The following is a 22,274-nucleotide window of genomic DNA, read 5'->3' as shown; positions in this document are numbered from 1 at the left end:
CACTGGGGCATGGTTTGATGCACTGACAGTAAATCCATTCATATCGCCGAATTCGATGAAGGAGCTAACTATTGTCTCATTAGTGTGGGCGTTCAGTGAAATATTTAATTCCCTTTTGGCAAAGTGGACGGATTTTCAGAGGTCATTTCCCGGTTCACCGTGTTACGCCAGTGGTCTGCGAATATTAAAAGTGAGAAAGGTAGCAAGAAAACCATTCCAGGCTATACATAATTACACTACATTACTTTCTCAGGGCGACTGCTTTCTCTAAACTCACCAGACCTTGACTAGTTGAGCATTTACAGATATCAGAACTGTTATTTCTCCCGCCATTATCACCACTTCCCGATACAGCCGCCCTCCGTGGCAGCGAATATGGGTTATTTTGAATTCCGCCTCTCACTTTCCCCGATAGCACAATGCTAGTATTTGTCGAAGAGCGCGTGCTGGTTAATCTGCCCCTTGAGGCGCCTCTTCCTCTCTCACTTTATACCGACATCAGTTGCAAAGTGCCGTTGTCGAAACAAACAAACGGTTTGATTATATTAAAATGAAAAAGAAACTGCTCATACGTGCCCATTACAAGAAGCACTGGGGATCTCAAAAGCTATAATGAATATTTTAGTTCTTGAGCCATTTACTTCAAAGGAATACGGGCTACAAATTTGTTGTTTGTCCATTCCAGTCTGTGTTCTAAATACAGCAGGTTTCTTTTTTCGCCTTCATGTGATCTTCAATCCTCATTTGATGGCCGGATTGTGAGTTGACTAATGATAGAAGTCGTCGTTTTGTAAGTTAATAGGCCTGTTGGGTAAAAAACCCACGAGATCAGCATAATTAGGGCGGTTTCCTTGACCCAGTGCGGAGCAAGAATAAATTGGAAACTTTAAAATCTCAATTGATGCCCTCAGATTACGTCTAGTGCGCACGACACCGAGATGTGGTACATACGGGATGGGAAGTGGGTTTATACAGACGGCGCAGAGTGTATGCGTATGCGCTTAATTAAAGGCAGTATGCGCCCCGAAAGTGAAAGACTCAATCGTTTGCTCGAACTTTCCTTAACGAATCTTTCAACCGTTTTCTTTCAAAATCAAGACTAAAAATCAGGGGTCATCATGCATATTTTAGCCACAGAAACCCAAGATTTTCCGATATATGAAATTCAAAATGGCGGCCATCCGTGTTAAAAAATAAAATTTTCGATTCTCAAAAAACTAAGACGGTGAAAGTTTTTCTTTCTCATTGGGCTTCAAAATGAGCCCCAACAAGTGGTGGATCAGAAAATAATTGGAAATGTTTGAGAGTTCAAATATCTGTCACTAAGGCGCGTTCTATATTAAATTTAAAGCGGCAGTCCTCAAGCCTCGTTTTCGCATCAACTCTTGTTAACGTCGATTATGATATGGTAGGTCTAATGCTTTAAAAGTTGAGTCGAGTTGATCATTTTATTACAAAAAACAAAGCTGAAAAAACCTGTTGACTACTATGGGCTTGGTTGCAGCACCTTGAAGGTAGTTAAGCCGGTAGAATGCAACTTTCAAAATTTCGACAACGCCTCGAATTAAGAAATTTACGTCTGGCGATTCAGGTCTACATACACTACAACAAAAATAACAACAATTGAGTTGGTCTATCACAGTATTGACCTGGAACTGAACTTTGACCTTCTTATAAACTGAGTGTTCGAATTTCATCAAAGTATGTAGTATGCGTCGTATTTTTTAAAACGTCGTTCATATTTTCAAAAACAGTCGCACCATTTTAAGATGAATGCAAATTAACTGTAGTGATATAACTGACACTTAAACAGACTGACTATACAGTGTGATTACGAACAAGTAGTTCGAAACCATTTGTTGTTTTGTTTTGGCGGGAAAATGTTGTCAGGTGATGTGAGAGTTTTGGAGACTCAGTACTTGTGGTGTGGTGTGTAGTCTTTATCAGTAATTGACTTACAGTTGGTTGACCCCATATATCTTAACACGAAGCCGAAACAAACGAGTAAAACAAACATTTTCAAGGAAGGAGGAAACAAATTCTATGGAACATTACTTTTACACTGGCTACTTTATATTTATTCGAAATTTACTCAGCTTACTGGAGTGTGATGAGTGTCCAACTTACGGCTTTGGTAGCTTGCATACTCGTTGCCATAGATACAAACACTCGTGATTTTTAAGTCTTCAACTCCTTCACTATATCTTATACACAAAGTACGACCTCTACAGGAGGGAACACGGACTGACCACCCCTCTTCTCTTTCTGCACTACCAGGGACAAAACATGATATAATTTATTTTCGCCCGAGTAAGTTCTCTGCCACTCACCCTACATTCTTATGCTTTCTACAAAGAGTGTCTTCGTGTTTTCTTAAGACCAAACCTTCGTGATATATTTCTTTGAGACACAAGTTAGATTATTTGTAATCATCTCATGTTTATTGAACAAAGCGATATAACTATACAATGTGGGGGAAAATAGAAAATCGTGGTTTGCCATCTATTTGATACAGGTCATGTTCAACCATCTGAAGTTGCTATGGAGACGAAATAAACTATAGACAGGCGCGGTCTTGTGGTACTACAACTGAAAAAATTTACTTCCAACCCCCCCCCCCCACTTTTGATATTAGCATTGTGACCTGTCATACAAGTTGCCGATCAATTCCTTTAAAATCCAAAAAACGTTATTGCTGTCAAGTCCATTGACTTAACCCTCGTCAACCGAGTCAGGGCGTTATTGAGCAGTCTGCCGTTAAAAATAACAGCAAAGTGTTGTGATTATGACTCACAATATCCACTGGTCGATTACTCATTTTACGATCATGTGGGGGTCCCTGGTACCGATGGCTCTCATATATATTGAATATGCCCTGCGAGGGGCGTTGGTTAGGAATATATTTTTGTCGTGTTCAGTCATGTTGTTGGTGAATGAACACAGTTTGCGCCATATTGCACTGCAGGGGGATTTTGAAGTGTTCGCGTTATAAAAAATTGATCCAGAAATTACTTTTATGATTGTATGAGGAAAATAATTCTCAAATGATCTCTCAAATAGATTGCCAGTCCGTATGGTACTTCTATTCATAATTTGGCAAAGATAAGACGGTCACTCAGCAGGGTATGAGCTCTGCTCATAATTTGGTGTTTTTTCACAGGTAAGGTAGAACATTGTGCGCTTCAGAGACATATATCAGGCCAATGGTCCCTCCATATGGGGGGACTGAATTCCGGCTCTCACTGGCTGTTATTACTTTTCTAGTCTAGCCCTTGAGGGGGGGCCTCATTTTATAGCTCTTTGAACGAGAAAAAATTTCACCGTTTTAGTTTATGGAATTTTTTTTATTTTCCCCCTTACAGTTAACAAAAGAGGTGGAGGCCATTTTGAATTTCAAATATCGGCAATTGTTTTATGTATGTTTTGTTTTGTCTTGTACCAAGATTTGTGTTTCGTCCCCTCACTTTTATTGTTGATTTCTGAAAGAGAATGGTTGAAAGTTTCACTTTCGAGGGGACAGTACCTCAACCACGTCGCATTGTTTTAGGAAACACGCGCCATATACCAGTAATAAAAGCCTCGTTGACAGTATTTTTGTGCATTTTTTTCTGTTCAATTCTGTCTGAAAGTTACAGTTTCTTGTTCTACGCCCTGAACCGTGATGAAATGCCCAGTGCTCACCTTGTCAGTACAACCTGTATGTGTTTTATGTCTGATATTCTTATTGGCGATCGACTTTAAGCTGCCATTTACTGTTTTACACCGTTGTAGCAAATTATTCACAGTGGTGTGCTGTGTTTGTAGGCTTACTAGTTTATATATCGACAGACTTCATGAGGTGGAAGACTGAATGGTATGTATTCGACAGCAAAAAATGCGAATAGGCCTATATTCCGTTAAAGCCATTTTCCCATTCCGTTAAAGCCATTTTCCCATTGTCTCTTTTATAAAATAAACCCAAGTCAATTTTTCTCAGATTTTTGCCAAAATCTTGAGAAAAAATCTGTAGCAAATGAACTGTCATGTCCATTTGGTCCAAAATTATCAAAATATTACAGAAAAATTCATAAAAAGTGGTAAAATTTTTGCGCTATAATTTTGGCGGGAGAAAATTACTGCGTTTAAAGGGTTAACGTTAAAGAAGGATCCGGTCCACATTATCGAGTTAGACGTTTGGCCATTATTTTGTAGGAGGACCATAGCTCACGACTTTAACGCGTCATTTCACGATGTATTACTTAGCAACGAAGACGAAAGCTCCCCGCAAGCCGACCGTCTTCACAATCTCAGGTTTGGTCATCAGAAATCTCAAATATCACGTTGAGATATGGACGGACTGTGTCGGAGTTCAAAACCGACATTAAGTTCGCTCTCTTGCGCGCATAAACACGAAGAGATCGCACTATTCACTGAAATCGAGTCGTGAGACAAAAACACAAATGCACAGCGACTGACATCCACACACGGAACAGCGACCATCGTATTGAAGGAATCTCCATGGTTGCATTATCGGACCATGACGATTTGACCCTTGGTCCGGAGATATTCTCAGTGACAGTTTCGAAGATGCCGTCACTGCCAGAGGCGTACGTGTCCTTCCCACCTTCCCGCTAACAACACGCCCCTCAGTAGGAAAATAAAATCAGTTTGCGCGGGATTTTGATATGCATATTTTAGCCCAGATAGAATTAACCAAGTTGAACGATGAAAACAATATATATTTAGACAGCTGGCTCGTGGCTGAAAGGGTTTAGAAAGTTTGACAAAATTAAAGTTCGGGCAGTTATGACTGACAGCCTAGGGTCAGACAGGGAGATGGTGTCTTTGTTACTCGAATGCGGACTCTTGTGAGACAACGTTTCGGTATACACGGTGACAGCGAAGATTGCATCCTGTTAATTTCTTATTTACAAAGAATTAGTACCATGGCACACCGTATCGTGATTTCTCCCCGAACATCTGCATCTTAAAGACTACACCTGTACGGTTTAGCGGACCGTAACAGCTGCCAGGATGTGTCGTTATCACAGGAGACAACTTCGCAAATCCGTGATTTTACGCTGAGTGACTTTCCAAGCTGAAACTAAAGCTAGAAGATACAGCCGGAATGCCATAAAAAGCCTTATAGTCCGCCTTGCACGTGCGTTGCCTGAAAAGGCGGGCTGTTTCGGGTATAAATATTAGCTTAATACAATAGTGAGGCTTTACTTGAAGTAAATTTTACAATGTAAAATTCCCGTGTCAGTTGTCAAAACAGTAGATTCTGATGCACATGTCTCCTAAAAAACAGAAATCTATAGTCATGGTTATTAAAAGACTTGTATGGCTATGGATAGTTTTGTAATGATATTTTTTAGTGGCTTCATTTTGTATTTCATGGATGGACTGTGGGTTTTCAGATTGGGTTTTACTTTGGTCGATTAGAGAGAACAAAGATTTCAGATTTCAGATCGATTTCAGTTTAAGAAAGCGGTCGTATGTTGCGTTCGTAAAGTACAAAATGTAAGAAACGTACAGTGTTAAGATCATAATTATGTTGTAAGTTTTTACTGAAAGGTTGAATTTTAATCAACGATTATACATCCAGTAAAAATTAACCGGCTGAACAAACTTGAAAACTATTACACTATATTCGCAATCAAAAGCGTGTACGCACATTTATAAACAAAAACAGTGACAAGATACATGAGTATATAAAAACAACTTGAGCCCTTAATTCCCGTAGCTACTAGAGCATAAATCGCCAACACACCCACGTCTGACCGCACCATCAACAATGACAAACGTATTTGGTGAATTCCACTCCAAACATCGGTCGTTCAGTGACAAGACGCCAAGACATTTTAATAATGAATGACACAAATTTGAAAACTTGGGACGTATAATTGATAGCGATGAAACGCATCCAACTTGAAAAGCAAAGAAGACGAATCACAAAACAAAACGCGTTCTGAGCAAACTGAAAAGGTACCAAACATTCGTTTATTAAAGGTTAAGATAATAAGCGTCCCTGGGAGCTGCTCAATTATCCCTCTCAGGTCGAAAAACTATGACGGTTCACAGCTGCTTGAGTCAAATAATATAACAATACATGCAGTGGCTTTTCTAACAGCTTATCAAGTGGAAATTATGTCAGTAATGATTAAAAATCCACTCTTAAATAAAAAAATGTACCCATGATCTTGTAGACAAGTCTCTCATTGCACACAATCATATAAGAGGGAGAAATTTTACTCCGCTAAAACAAAGTTTATAAAACGACACGGTACAAACGTAGGTTCGAGGGGCTCTGTTCGCTGTATAATTTGAGTCCTTGCTTCATTATCTGGAAAACAGCAAAACACGTTGAGATAATTTCTTAATGTAAAATATTCCTCAGAGTGCAAAAGAATTACAAAGCTGTAGTTATTGTAAACCCCTTGTGTAGGTCAGCTCTGACGTGTCTCTTTAGTCGGTTGACATCGACCATGAGCTTGTGGACTTCTCTAAAAAATTTAGACTGGAATTTATCAAAACGTACAACCTTGTCGGCGTTCTGTGTAAATTCTGCACTTTAACCAAACTTTGGGAGCACAGACGCTCTAAAATCAGTGACTTTTCCGACTTAGGCCACCGCCATGTCTGTCTGTGTGTCGCACTTGCCATATTCGTCCATCCCTCTGTTTCAATTTGTTCGCCCTGTATTTTTTCTTTGAAAACGTTATTTTACACTGTGATTTCACTCTCTATGTAGCTATGTAAGCAGCGGAAATTCCCAAACAATACAATTTATATCAGATTTGAGCAAACATAAAATGTCAGGCAAAAACTTTGCATATCTAATGAGGATGGTGATGAAATCCGCAATTTGCATAATGTTGAATTGTAACAGGGGGGTCAAAGAATACCTGTACAATCTTCGGCCATTTGTAACACACCTACAGAAGGTAAGAGATTTTGGTACTCCATATCTCAAACAGAAATTAGCTTTACCCGTGGCATTCACCGAGCGACTATGAAGCAGTTTCTGTAAAATTTATTATTTTAAATGTCTGATTCACATTCAGAATTATTGACGTCGTGGCCCCGTCCGAATACTTGGCCATGTTTATTCCCTCGCCGTCGTGTTGCGCTAAAGAAATGCAAGTTTACCTCAATGTATTCCATTTGAATTGTATCTATACGTTGGATTCTGCTATGCAACGATTGTTTTAGACGAGTTTTAGACAAAAAAAACCCCGGCAGTTGTTGCTTAAACTGCTATGGTATGCCCGTGTTCTTGGTCCCACAACAAATATTACATTTGCATTGGCTGCGCTGGTAGGTTCAAATTCATTCGCCATTTTGGCATGTGTGTTCTTACCACGCAAATGTTACCATGGAGAGACAAATTTTCGTTCATGTTTTGGCTTTAATGTGATGAAGACACTCAAATTTCCAAGGGGAAAAGTGATTCGACATTGAAGAAATGTTTATTGATAAATGACATGGGTATGTTTGCCGTCAGTAAAATGTATTTGATACATATATAGTTAGCTTGTTTGTTTGTTTAGGGATTTTTCTGTTCAATATCTTGCAACTTGAGGCGTGGCATTTCTTTAAAGTCAGAACCAAATACACCCACATAGGACAGTTTCAAGCTCATAAAGTTTGCATACAAATATTTGACAGAAAAAAAAAATATCATCAAGATAGGATAATTGCTTGAATCTTGGCTTGGTTTGGAAGCAGCGAAAACAAGCATTAATGCATGTTTATATTTCCAAAGCATACGAATTCTACTATGGTCTAATTTTTCGTCAAATTCGGTGAAAACAATCGAATATCAAATATTATGATGCCTTGTCCATTTTTTTCGGTACGTTGTGTATTTCGGTGGATTTTAAGCTGTGCCCAATATATGACAGATGAATGTTTAAAAACCCAGGATTTCTCATTTAAAGACGAGAGGGGTAGACTGAAATGTGGGGAAGGAAAAAACTGTACCATGGCAAAGAATTATCAAGGCGTGATCTTCAGTAGGTGTCCCGCCTTTCAATATTTAGTATTGGGGCAAACGGTTGAATTTTGTAGCGTCAGTTTATATGTCATTCGTTGCATTTAAAGTTGGTCCATGTCACTTCCCATTTGATGGCTATAATTTATGCTTCCGGTTTCTTGGATTTCAGCCGCATTTAGTTTTCAAATTAAAAATTGCAGAGGCGTATGTAAAATTGTCCTTTCGAAGCAAGATCTCATTGGTAGCCGATATGTACATAGAGCATACTGCATCTCATTCCAGAAAGATTAAGTAGAGTTAATATAAGGAGAAGAAAATATCAACAAGTGTATTTATATGCAGCCATGGTAAACACTTTATTTTGTCTACACCTTTCTCTATGTCACACATGTGATTAACCCTTTGACTGCCAAAGTCGATTTTTCTCATCTTTAGAAAATATACTCTAGTTAATTTTTTTCAGATTTTTGTCAAAATTTTGATAAGACACTGTAGGCAATGAAATGTGATGTCCATCTGGTCCCAAATTATCAAAAACTTACAGAAAAATTCATACAAATTGGTAACAATTTAATGTTGCATTAAAATTTTGGCGGGAAAAAATTACAGCGCTCAAAGGGTTAATGATATCCCATTTTCGCCAGATTTTATGTTGTTGTGCGTTACAAAACCCATTGCTTCAACTTAACCGCGTAAAAATTTATTAATGGTGCAAAATCGAAATTTCAATATGGCTTCGATAGGAAACTCAAATTACACAATTGAGGTCCAGGGGCGTGCATCCAGCACGTTACGCAAGACTGTCTTTATCGTAGAATACTGAGTCATTATCGGTATAGAATCTGCGGTGTTTTCAAGGTGGAGAAATTCAGACTGGCGTGTTGAAATGCCGATGAGCTAGATATTTGTTTCTCTAAGTTTAAAAGATGGAGAGGGGGACTACAGTTTGTGCGAGACAAAATAGCGCGAATATTATTGTAATAACTCGTCCGATATGAATATCAATATGAATAAATGGATGCGCAATTGACAACAATAGGGATTAGCTGATCAGCCAATGTTATGTGCTACGGTTTTGACCGGAATAGATCGGAAAAAATAGGAAATGATATGTCACGGCAAGACGTTTTCCAATGGAACGCGTGTCCCTCGGTTGTAAGGTTGTGTAAATGCTATCACCGTTGTGGTAGCTAAAACTTTGACGTAACTCCGAAAATGTTATTGCTCCGGCCTCTGTCAATACTTAGCGGAGCAACAGACGATAATTAAGTTTTGATTGTCGCTTGCTTGAAATATGATATTAGGACGAACAGACGAGAAAGTCGTCTGTCGCGCTCTCCGAGACTATCGCTCTGCCCTCGGTCGAGGAAATTCTGCGGTTCTTGAATTGTGGTGACTACAGGTCCGCCCGCAATGTATGACGCGAAAATCCTTTGGTTCGAAATGAAGATGTTTGAGATATCCGCGTTTCTCCGTACAAAATATCGTAAGCTGTAGTGAAAGTGTAAACGGGAGGGGAGGGGAGGGGTGACGCTGCGCGCTGTGATTCCTCCTCGATAGAGTCGAAGACACGCATTACCAGCGTCGGCAGTCATGGAGCTTAGTGCACGGCATATGTCGCGCTTGCATTGCAGTGAACTGCGTACAAGGCACACGCCTGGACACCCATGGTGAAACATCGGAATAATAGTGTCTAGTATAACAACAACCCAAATTTCGTGGCTTTAAAGTTTAATATTCCCTTGTACTTGATCTACTGACACATTTACTGACAGTGAAACGTCAACGTTAATATAATTTCTGGCTACCTCTTAATTATTAATGAGTAATTCTCGCGAACATTCAACCCCAGCGATATGGTCTGGTTAGGGAAAAACCCTTGGCTATGACATCATCGCCAAGCCTTCCGGTTATACCATTAGTACAGGGGGTAGAGGACGTGTCAGCGGCGGGCTAACTTTTTTACCAACCTACGGATATCTTGTCATCAAAACTGAAGAATTTAGCACATACTACGATAATCAGATTATAACATATATATTTTAGGGGAATAATGTTTGTTTTCTGTCAGCAAACTCTTTTTTAAGCTTACTTAGCGGTTAGCGCATGCTTTGCGCTCGAAGAGGGGCGATCACATTTTTATAGACTATAGTCGTCTGAGCGGCAGAAACGATACGTAGCAGATTGTTTACATTACCAACGCAGAATCTGAACCGCTCTTACTATTTTCGCAATAAGGAGGATATGCTGGTTGTGCTTATATATTACTTGTGATTGTATTCCTGGAAAAGCTTGGCTGGACGCGATCGAAAAAGTGGTCTGTGGTGTTTTGAGTTGCTCCGGCCCATGTCAGAGTCGCGTCGGTGCAGGGGTCACGGTACACTGCCTCTGATTGGTTGACCACATAGCATTATTATGTAAATAAGAAAATATAAGCCTGTCGGTGACTGGGTTTGGCATGTTATTCTTCTTGGTGTCTCCACGGAGCGGAGCTTACAATAATCAGACGCAAACTGGACATTCACATATAAGTACGCATGAGCACTAGCAGAGTTGCAGTCTGCACCAGTGAGCTGAAATACCGAATAACCAATACAGACACTCTACGGATAATTTGTTTCTACAGCTGTGCCAACCGTGGACTTGGCTTTTCGAGTCGCAGTCACCGTGTCAATCGTGCGTGTAAGTTTGCTTCTGTTTTTCACATGCCGCCTTTAACTAAGGTTTCTTGGACCTCCTCGTCTCCATTCTTAGCGACTAGTGAGCGTGCTTTCGGTATGCTTCTCGGCACTGCGCCGTTCGGTACAGTGCTACACACACCTGTTTCATCCCTTCGGTGAGCGAAAAGGGGAGCTGGCCATACTGAAATTGAATTTCGACGCAGATGCAACGTTCAAGCACTTAATTTTATTATTCTTTTTTTTATTTTTTGTAGTTTCTCGGCTAACTGTCTTGAAGGACGATCAGAAGTTTCATCAGCTAACTTGAATTATCCTGTGAAGCACGCCACCACAAAAAACAGAAAACAATGGATGCGGTGAGAAATAAGTGACACTATTTTCTATGACACCTGTAATTTTCTGCTGATATTCCAAATACAGCCTTGCTTTTCCATTATTTTTTTGCTTCGTGTTTTATATCTCTAAAATGCACACTCAAATTTTCTCAATCCTTGCACAAACAGAAAATCGCAACGGATGCAGTTTTTATACATTTTTTGTGGGCTCAAAATACGACATTCTTCGCAAATATTTTCTTCCAAAAAGTTTCCCAACTTTTTGTACAAAAGGAAAGTTTTTTTTTGAAAAAAGTTCTCAAACTGTCTTCGATCTTGTCACCCAGCATCCAATTACAATGTATTTTTTGGAAAGTATTTCCTTGATGTAAACTTGGCTGCTTGCCAAGTTCACCATTTCTTGCACGATCCTCAGTGGTTTGCGTATCATTTTAAGTGATCCGTGTATTGTTGATGTCTGCGCATCAAGGTTGAACGCACCGCTGTGACCCTGCTCGCTGAGTTACCTTTCGTACGGCAAGAAAACTGATGTTTTAAGTAAGGAAGGCGTTGCCATGCATTGATTTATGCTGTTTTTTGGGGTGAGGATTAGTTCAGACAACTTGAGAGAGATGCGGTTGAGACATGAGAACAACAGAGTTATGTGGAAGGCAGACTGTCAATAAGACCGACTGTTAACATGATACTATATTTTGCTACTGCAACCCATCTTCGCATCCAGTCAAACTTCGTAAGCCGTGTTTGTCATTTGGAAAACAAACAAAACAACAAAACAACATTTTTGAAGACAAAAGCAGCACTTCGCGCTAAGAGTTTCATAGTTGGAGCGGCGGAGCCACAATGCGGCAGTGAGTGGGAATGTTGATAAATGGTTGCGTACGGCCAATCGTAGTTTCAACTTCTCAAAGTTTGAAAAGCGAAGCTGTATTATCGAGACACAAAAATTAATAAATAATGAGAAGACGTTTGTTGCTTGCCGAGCAATTTTATCCAATCTATTTTTCCAAGATCTGATGCAACCTCGTACAGGTAGAAATGATGCATGGGCAGGCAAAGGGTTAACATTCTGTTAGATGGTTAGCTGTCAATTTTGTTCCAATTCACAACAAAATTTCGGATAAACAAGTCACGCTGACTGCAGTGGTAGGGATAGAGAGCCATCTCCGACCAATTGACAGTTCAGATAGACTGTACGTGAGGTGAGTAGGGGCCTTGGACAATGGAGTATCATAACCTGAGTGGCGCCGCGAGCCTGGGTGGGACGTAAGAACACGTGACTGTAGACATAACAGAATGAATAATCGCAATTCATATGCGGCTGCCATACCGCGGTGTCCAAAACAGGTACATACCATGTACCTGTGTGGTGAAAGGTAAACATCAAAAGTACGATTAATCATCATCCTAGCCTTGACCGGTCGTTGTATCCGTAAATGTTTACGCTACATTGCACAACTTTGAATAAAATTAGGAGAGTGCCAGGCGAAACCATGACATGACTACGCTGATAGCCAACTAAACCTGTCTTATCGGCCGCGCGCGGTAAAGTCTCGTTTCTGTTGTGACAGAAGTAGATCTCAACCTGGATGTTTTCCACTTGGCGGGAAATTCGTCTCTCTCGATATAAATTTCCAGAGCACTATTTCTTAAGCTTACTCCGGTGACAATATCAAACGGTAGTACACCAGAAGACTAATACCCCATCAAAAATGTTATCATTCAAGCTATGCCTCTATGAATGATTTAGACCTCTCTCTGATGACCACGGTGAACACCATGCCACATTGGCCAAGTGTTTCTATAAAGCAAGAAACAGAATACGTTGAGCATAGTATATTTTTAGAGTTCAAGACGAGGGGCGGCGAAGGGTCTGCCCCTTTTCTTACCGTGCACTGTTAGGCATTGCCTACCACTGATACTTTATCACACTGGCACATTGTTCACACTGTTCGTAAGGTATGTGGACTCGTTTACCATATCAATGAATCGTCCGCTGGACACGTTCCAAAGGTGAGAAATCAAGATAAAAGAGAAACAGGAGCGATGGCTTTGAAAATTCCTACAAGTTTAAACTGAAAACGTCTTTTTTTCGGAAAACAGTCCATACTAGTGCGATGAAGCTATGAAAAATACTCGATTTCCTGCACATCTCGTCTAGTCGCGGCGGGAGCGTTTGGGGAGGATGGGCGGACATGATTTTTTTCTCACAGATGAACCATAATTGTCAGCAGGCCACTTAATTAACAGTAGTACCAAACTTCAATATATAAGCCTTGATTTACAAATATTCTCTCATACCTATTTCACTGGCCAGAGAGCAAGATTAACGATCAACTGCAATTACGGGGATTAGCGGACAAACAATAGCCCAAAGAATGACTGGCGCGACATTGAATATCCTCTGTTCCAGGAAACGGGTAGTAAAAACAGACCGGTGCTTCATGCGGGGAAATCCCTTTTTCATCAAGGTCATATGTCATCAGAGTGCAATTCGTCCTGCGTTATCTCGTACGCTGTTCATGGGGTTACAAGCTGTTGCCAAATCCGCCAGCGGGCGACCTTACAACTATATAGATAAATGTGGATGGGGCCGCGGAGCTGGAAGAAGTACCCACTGTATTGGCAGAATGCCAGCGCGCCTGATATCCGTTTAGTAGCTAGACTCGAACATTCTACACTCTAGCGAGCAGTCGATAAGCCTGTAGTCTGTAGGAAGATACGGAGGGTTGTGTATGAATAGAGTCGCGATGTCTGCTTCTCGTACTCTGCATCTCAAAAACCTAACTTTCAACACTCCGAGTCCCAATAGCATGTAGTCACGCCGCCTTCCAAAGCTCGGTCATTCCGTAGCAAAAACAAAGTTCAGACACTCCCCAGTTTCACACGACAGTTTATTAATATTGCTATTGCGCCTCATTTTTTCGAGCTGGTTTTCAAATTTTCAATTTTTATACTAAAGGCTTCTTTCGGTTCTATCGTCTCCCTCCAGACTGCATATGACGTCACCTGCTACGGCGACCAACTATCAGAAATCGAATCACTACTCGACACGCATTATAGCCAGGACCAATCAAATGGTTTCATGCCGGTGCAATACGACGACGTAACGCCACCAGAGCCAATAGTGGAAGAGCAAATGGAGTACTGTGACCTGGACACCATAGATGACGAAGAAGTTGAGAGAGTACGATCACTGGTCATTTTTGAAGTGATGAAAGATATCAATCTAGCTTGCAAGTTGCTAAACATTCCAGCAGGTTAGTTTTCTTAATTCAATATTGAATATCCAGCTTCCCCTTTCCCAGTCTGGCCAGATTTACTGTGTAAGGTACAGGGTGTGTCAGTTACAGCACAGAGAAGGAGAGGTGGTGGTTAAGGGATTTTACAGTATTAGGCCATTATAAAAAAATTCTTTGTTTGCCGGCCGCCCTTGGATTTTTGAAAAACCTACCAGCCAGCCAGGGAAAAAACAAACACAGACAAAAACACAAGCGTATTAACATAAGCTCAATTTTTATTTGGTTTCTGTTGGAATATAATATTTTTATTTGAAATAGTGTTAACATTGTGTTTGTTTTCTTAATATTCTCTGAAAAGCTAATAGCACGCGGACGCACCTTACCCAAACAATCAAGGATACACTTGATATACGATAATTTTTTGGAATTCTTGATGATTTAAGGTTTAATAGCCGCAACTCCTGCCCAGCTCCATTAAAGATATTGAAAAACAAGTCATTAGCCTGGATATATAATACATATTTCTGAACCACACCATTCAGTTATAAACAATAAGCATACGTACCTGCAAAAGCTGAAAAGTGGCCGTGGGGCTTTCGATATAATTTGGGACGTAGGACAAAAACTAATTTACAATCAATACAAAACTATTGGAAAAGTAATGAAAAAAGTTAGCGCTAAAGAGCTTTGACGGACAGGCTCGTCAAAAAAGGATACAAATTTTAGAGAATAATGGCATTTTTCCCCCGTTCACCAGACCCAACACATTGGACGATAGACAACGTGGAAAAGTGGCTGTTATGGACGCTACACGAATACAAGTTAAACAGCGCCAGTTTGAACATGGAATATTTTCGCATGAACGGCATCAACCTTTGCATGATGTCAGCAAGCGACTTCCACAACAGGGCGCCCCATTGCGGCGACATCATCCACGCGCAGAGGGACATTTGGATGACGGGTAAGTGTCGGATTCTGATTCAGATTCTGGTTCAGATATTATTCTTTTGTGTTGTTTCCTATATCATCTTACTACTTATCTATTTACACCGAAAATTAAAGTGAAAGCAAGAGGTGTATGCTATAGAGCGGTCGTAGGGAGACAGAATCACGACAGAGCGTCTATATTCTTCGTTAAAAAAGCATGAAAGAGTGACGGGTTGTGATCTGGGTCAATGCTGTAGTGTCTCGAGGCGGAACGTGACTCGTGAGTCAGTGGGACCCGTCTCCGACCCTGCGGGCATTATCCGGCATCATCGGCAGACAGAAAGGCCTGAACCTTAACAGTTAGCTTGTGTTTGAAGCCGAGAGCATGCTTTCCCATTATTTTCTTTGCCATAAATCACAATGCATGCGCAATTGGTCCTCAAGTTGTTTTTAACCCTTTGAGTGCTGTAACTTTTCCCACCAAAATTTTAGTGCAAGATTTTGCCAGTTTTTATGAATTTTTCTGTATTTATTTTGATAATTTTGGACCAAACGGACACTACATTTCCTTGGCTACAGTTTTGCATCAAAATTTGGGCAAAAATCTGAAAAAATTGACAGAGATACATTTTATAAAGGTGACAAAAGTCGACTTTGGCCCTCAAAGCGTTAATGTTTCACAACGAAGTATAGGGGACTGAATGTACACCATAAAATCTTGTAATGGTGGTCACATGGTTGGGCAAACAATATTGGTCTACCCTACCAGTATACTGGAGATCTAAGTAAAGAATTAACACATTATAAAATGGCCACTTGACACAATGCCAGGGTTATAAATATTACTTCATTTTGTAGTTGAGTAATATATTGTCGTAATTCATCTACTCGGTGTTCAGGAGTAATTATCAAAACACTAGACTGAGTGTTTGCTAACATAGAGTTGTTCATTATTTTACAGCATCCAAGATGCAAGTTTCGAAGGACCAACCAGCCTTGTCTCACAGCGAAGGTGGGTACTATCTTTCTAATGCGGGCATTGATTCATTACCTTATAAACATTCGTTACCAGAAATCCGGCGTTGTTCCGGTTCTGTGTGTGTTTTTTTATAAGTTGATGAGCTGTTGCCCCTTACCGGATCGATCCATTGAAAATACCCTTGCCGGGTGGAGGGCTTGGGAGGGGGGGTGAAGTAATTTTCTTTTGTGTTGGCAACAGCACATAAACGTATGGATATTTTCATCCAATTGCAAAGTTCGGCTTAACCCAACTTGGAAAATGGAAAAAACAGTGTGGCCGAGAAACACACAAACAACGCAATCGGGCATAAATACCGTCAGTTTTGGAAGTGTAACGCTTACTATCGCATGCAAATGTTTTCAGCCAACGATTTGCGGGTCTATATTTCTACCAGATGCGCAGGCGGCAAGTGGAATGAAAGGGATATTTCAAAACTTTGTTTGTTTGGTTTTTTTCCAGGCCGACCGCAGTACATGGAACGGGTACTTAGTGACGGCAACCTGTGTACGTCAGGCAACGACTCCGGAAGCGATGGTAAGTGTCTTTCGGTTTCGGTTTTGTTTTCATCGTTGAAAGTCAACCCATTCCGTCGTTCTTGGGTGTATCTCCTCGATAGTTTGATGAAATGAGAAATGTTGCCGTGAGCTCACGAAACCGGTATTGCGAATTTTCAAAGTGACACCTGTCTTCATATTTGTGTCGTAAAAAAGACAAACAGAGTGAGAGGATATCAGACAGCACGGGCGATAAAATTTTTACTTTTGTTCGCGTTTGAATAGTATGATTGCTAAGCCGGTGAAAAATGTCCTCTTCACCCGAATTCTTACAAAATCATACGTTTTCAAGCTTCTCCTTATGCCAAACAAAGAAGAAATACAGTTTCGCCTAGAGTTCAAGCACCACATCGAGCCTTACGAGTGAAGGATAAACCAAAACATTTCTTCATATGGCCAAGCCCCTCGAGTTGCATGGATGAAACCACAGTCCCTCCATGCACACACAACACATGTTTATAGAAATTCAATTTTATTAAATTACAAAAAGAAGTGAACAACTGAGCTTATGAGTGTGTAAGACCGACGACGGTATTTATTGTAGGTATACACTGCCAATACGAGCGAGAACAATCTCGGGGAATTTACATGTCACTACGACCTTGCTATTTATGATGCATTTGCACCTGTGGGCTTCTCACCATCTTTGCAAACATGTGTTCGTGGTTGAAGTTATATCGAAATTCACTTTCATCCGATACAGCGGGGGTATTTTTACGGCACTTGAAGACCGTCGTCTTGACGACACACCGCGCGGTGACAGTCAACATCCAAAGTTGCTCGTTAATAAGAACAATCTAATTAACGGCTTAGCCCATTAATCGAGAGCTTCCCTGGGAAGTTAAATTTCTAAATGGTCAGCGTTATTTTCCAAGTGGTCGTTGTCCGTAACAACTGACCGACTAACCGCCGTTGCTGCAGACCCCGGTGCAGTTCGTCATTTAACTCGACAGATTTTGTCAGACGAACTCTAAATGCATTTGAAGTAAGACTTGAGAATGAGTAACGCCTGTTAGCCGATGGGTATGCTTTCCTGTAAACCTACACAACACTTCGAAGCCAGCCGTGCGTAGTTGATATTAATATAATTTACAGTTAATCACTTAATGTACTAATACTTTTTGCTGTGTTTATTTCAGATGAATCAGCCTCGCCCGCGGGTGGTTTCGACACATCCATGACTCCCAACCACACAGCAAGCATTCATCTCTGGCAGTTCTTGAAAGAGCTTCTCCTTCAACCTGAAAGGTTCGGCCATTGTATCAGATACCTAGACAAACAACAAGGTGAGAAGGACGCTTTGACATCCATTCGCTGTTTGTTCAAAGTTTACGCGGCGAAATGTCCAGCGCCAAGAACTGCAGTCAGCTTCTAGCTATTGCAAAAATTTGATATATACTATACTGCGACTATTGATGATATTTTAACTAATTTTAATGCATTAAAATGCATTTTCTCATCTCTATATTAATTTGAAATACAAGCCATAGCTTTTTCAACACAACTGGTTGAGTACAGCATACAAAGTTATCGTTCAAATAAATTCTAGTCCAGACGATCACACTGTTGTCAACAATAGGAAATTATTTATTCAGCAGCTGCGTTGACAAGCGTAGGGCATTTAGACATTATTATGGGGGGCCCAATAAAAGAGCATTTCACAGACATTCAAAATCTTAAAAGGAAAATCTATCAAAAGTACCTGCTAATGGAGCGTTAAATCCGTTCTGTGGTCAAATAAAATAAAAATTCAATTATTTTTAACTTTGTTGTTAATTCCTTGGGCTCAAAACTTTGGAAGCCACGCAGGCTTAGTAAGCTCGTTGAATTGTGACTTCAGCATCTAAAAAGACAAAATTACGAGCAAACTTTGACCTCACATAGACTCTAGAAATTGATTTTTTTGACTATCGTAACGTCCTCAGCGCTTTTCAACGACTTCGGTATAGAAAATAGCTCATGTGAAGACGTGTTTTTTTTTCAAATGTAAAGCATGTTGCTATGATAGCGCTCAAAACTCGAGCTTTTGACTTTTTTGCAGATGACAAGGGTACTAATTTGTTTCTTTGTTTATCCGACATCAGGTATTTTCCGAATCGAGGATTCGGTGGAGGTGGCAAAACTGTGGGGACTTCGGAAGAACAGACCCAACATGAACTACGACAAACTCAGCCGTTCGATCCGACAGTATTACAAGAAAGGCATCATGAAAAAGACTGAAAAATCGCAGAGACTGGTTTATCAGTTCGTCAACCCGTAAACGAGAGAACCAGGCAAATAAAAAGAGCGAAAAGCGAGGAACCGGCAAAGCGTTCGTAAAACGCCAACACGTTCAACGGGACTTATGATGCAATCGACTCCGAACTCGTCCAACCTCATCTGCTTGTCTTTCTTTCATTCGGGCGAGTTCAGATCAAAAACGGACACGTGACGACGTTGCCTTGGCTTTTTTAATCGACAATTGTTTGTCCCCAATACACAAGGTGGATCAGCAATTGTATTCCTGATAACCGTTCAGCATCGAACCGAGCGGAAAGCGTCAAAGATGGTTCTGACACAAAATAAGACGTCATGTGCAAGCCTTATATCTAAGGCAACTGTTTGTGTATTTATTTCTATTTTTATTTCTTGACCTGGTAGGCCATCTTTTTCAAATTTAGGTTTTCACTGCCCCTATTTAATCCACGACAGAAAATAGGACACAGTCATCAATTGCAATTCTATAAAGACTGCAGTAATTTTTTTTGAGACTTGAAAACATGTATGAGCGCCCATGAAAGAAAACGTTGTGATTGTGTTTGTTTGTTTATTTGTTTATTTGTTTTCGAACCACAGTGGTATGAATGATCGACCGTTGACTCATGAAGGGCAACAAAATGCAAAACATTTCCAACAATGTGCCTTCTGATGCAGTTAACTGCCATTTTGGATAGCCCCGCTTGGTGTCGGGACGATTACATCATGCGAAATGTCCTAGAAAACTGTCCTCAAAAAGCTATGCCATGCGGGGATGGTGAACTGAAAGCGCAATACCATTTTATACAAATTTACTCGTTCTCTTGGGTTACATGACTGATCCGTGTGACCCTTGAAGAAAGCATATTTGTTAATGTCTACGGTGTGTATTGTGGCTTCAAAGTGCGCCAATTTCATGGTCCGGTGAGACTTTACTTTTGAGGCTATTGTATAATTTTATTTATTGTCGTTCTATTTTGAATGTTTGAGTTTCTGGTCTCCTTTTGTCTGTAAAGAGAATTACGATGATGTCAAATCACGTACTACAATTTACTACAATGAAATTTGTATTTTTGTAAAGAAATTTAAATAATCTGTAAATTTGATATATTGTCTTGTAAATACTGAATGTCAAACATTTTTTACTTGTGTGGCTAGAATACTTGGATTGGGCATGAAATTTCATGTCCAATGGGTGGATAAGAATGGGCTAAGAAACAATTCTCGTCTGGCGAAGCCAATTCTTCAATGCAATACAGTGACTATTATCTGTCACTTTACGAATTCAAGTTCCATTTTCCCGCCAAGATGCCGAGTAACAAACAAATCGATCAGTGCTGTAGTTTTGGCGGGATGTAGTCTATATTTTGGAAATTTCAAATTTTGTTCTGCGCTCTCTGGTCGCTTGAATAAGAAAAAAAAATCAAATTATACTTTTTTTTATTTATTTCATTTCAGTGTAGACAATTGAAGTGCTACAGAATGAATTCTTATATATGTACTCTACAATCCATTATGTAACACGTATTCTGCAGTCATTGTTTTATAAATGGCGTAATTTTCGTTTATTTTGAAATCAAGATACTTTTCCCTTCTAGACTGTAATTTATTATACGCTTACAGTCATATTCGTTTATTTTGAAAACAAGACATTTTTCCCTTCTAGACTTTAATTTATTATACAAACAATCCAGACAAAATCAAAATGTTTGTTTTTTCAGTTTATTTCTGCTATTTGTATGAAGACGCTTTATTTTGCGTTTATTTTTACTTCTACGATAACCAGTATGAAGGTATCTTAAATTTACCTTCAAAATGTCAATGCTAAAGTTATAGTTGATTGCTATGACAACGTATGTCCTATGAACAGAACGTAACTTTAAGTGTCAAGAAATTAGAGAGATTTTAGAGGTATCGCAGTCCCTTGTAGAGAAATTGTCATCTTCAATGTGCGGAATGAAACCAACACAATGGAAGTATGTCTCTTGAACGAGGATGGATCTGCAGACGACACTTTTTTCAAGTATTCCAACCATATAGCTGCAAAAGAGGTTGCGCAGAATCTGTCAGTCGAACACCCATTTTTGCGTATCTAAAGTAAATCTGTGAACTTGTGTGACCATTTACGCTAACTTTTACAAGATTTGTGTTTGAGATGAGTTAAGTGACTTCAGATTTTTAGCGTAAGTGCCTAAAACTACCTTCCCGTGTCTATGCATTGAAAAGGTTGCCTTAAAATGTCATCCATTCTTTTTACTTGCAGAGATGCTCAAAACATTTTTGAAAACATGTAACATTATTTCAAACTGTGAGAAGATTTTGATTGTGTTAGACCACCCTTTTAACAAAGTTGTCTTCCCTGTTTGAATTTTACAGACGACACTACGTCACAGAAAAGTTTAACTTCTATGCATGCAACTCAGTGGCGCGCCAGAATACGGCGTGGCTGTCTTATTGGCTAGTTACGCACTGCAAATACCGTTCTGAGAATTCCTGTGGTTGATTTGCCATTGTTAGGAGTCAGCATTCTTCATGTACAAAGTACTGTGCATGATTTTTGATGAGAGATTTTTGTAATTCCATATTTGTTTGAATTTATATTGAATAAAAACAATAAAAAGGTAAATACTGTCGCCTGAACATTATTTTACTATTAATTGTAGACAAGTCACCAACGGTCAATGAAAAGACAATTTTGCATTTCTGAGTCAAATTTTCTTCTCCTTTGGAGAGTAGTTTGATATGCACGGTCAGTGTCAAAGTCACACCAAGGATGTTGTGCAAAGTCGTTTTTTCACCTTTTTGTGATATCAAGAAAACATGGAATACTTGCATAAAGTCACTCAGTGCACAAAATGACGACGGTACATACTTGTTAAAGGTATACAGTCACCTGTAATCTAAAGATACCCATATATGGTCAAAGCGGTGTTCCTGGTATTCAAAATGCCCATGTGAGGGCGCTGTTTTTAAAAAGCGACCACCCGCTTAAAATCTTTGACTGGTCAGATTTTGTCTTTCTATGGTAACTATGGCAAAATTGGAACAGGTGACAGTATACCTTTAAAGCGTCAAACATCACCTCTTTATTGAATTCAAATAGATGATTTCGCTCGTGACTTCAAGATACAATAGATTTTTTCCTATTCTGACTTGCTTTCCTATGACAAACAAACATCACCACAATGTAATGGAGAACTGCTATTCCTATCTATATCAAAGGCACGACATATTAACCCTTTGAGTGCTGTAATATTTCCCACCAAAATTTCAGTGCAACATTTTACCAGTTTTTATAAATTTT

The 22,274-nt window shown here is 39.8% G+C and overlaps 1 protein-coding gene across 3 annotated transcripts in view; it reads left to right on the top strand.

Moving 5' to 3' along the window:
* LOC139131165 (SAM pointed domain-containing Ets transcription factor-like) overlaps positions 1 to 21,596 on the top strand; it is a 29,032-nt gene extending 7,436 nt beyond the window's left edge. Inside the window, exons 1-8 of one of the 3 annotated variants that reach the window (XM_070697138.1) lie at positions 10,437 to 10,660; positions 10,914 to 11,015; positions 13,984 to 14,251; positions 14,991 to 15,194; positions 16,122 to 16,172; positions 16,641 to 16,715; positions 17,875 to 18,021; positions 18,820 to 21,596. In XM_070697138.1, coding sequence (XP_070553239.1) covers positions 11,007 to 11,015; positions 13,984 to 14,251; positions 14,991 to 15,194; positions 16,122 to 16,172; positions 16,641 to 16,715; positions 17,875 to 18,021; positions 18,820 to 18,995 — 930 coding nt within the window. In that variant the 5' untranslated portion in view covers positions 10,437 to 10,660; positions 10,914 to 11,006 and the 3' untranslated portion in view covers positions 18,996 to 21,596. Of the gene's footprint in view, positions 1 to 10,436; positions 10,661 to 10,913; positions 11,016 to 13,983; positions 14,252 to 14,990; positions 15,195 to 16,121; positions 16,173 to 16,640; positions 16,716 to 17,874; positions 18,022 to 18,819 lie in introns of those variants that run through there. The other 2 variants (XM_070697145.1, XM_070697151.1) reach the window with 2 other exon arrangements.
* Positions 21,597 to 22,274: the final 678 nt, after the last annotated feature.

Source organism: Ptychodera flava, chromosome 1, assembly GCF_041260155.1.
Source record: "Ptychodera flava strain L36383 chromosome 1, AS_Pfla_20210202, whole genome shotgun sequence".
Classification (NCBI taxonomy): domain Eukaryota; kingdom Metazoa; phylum Hemichordata; class Enteropneusta; family Ptychoderidae; genus Ptychodera; species Ptychodera flava.
Note: the sequence above shows the minus strand (reverse complement) of the source record. Positions and strands in the feature narration are given on the sequence as shown.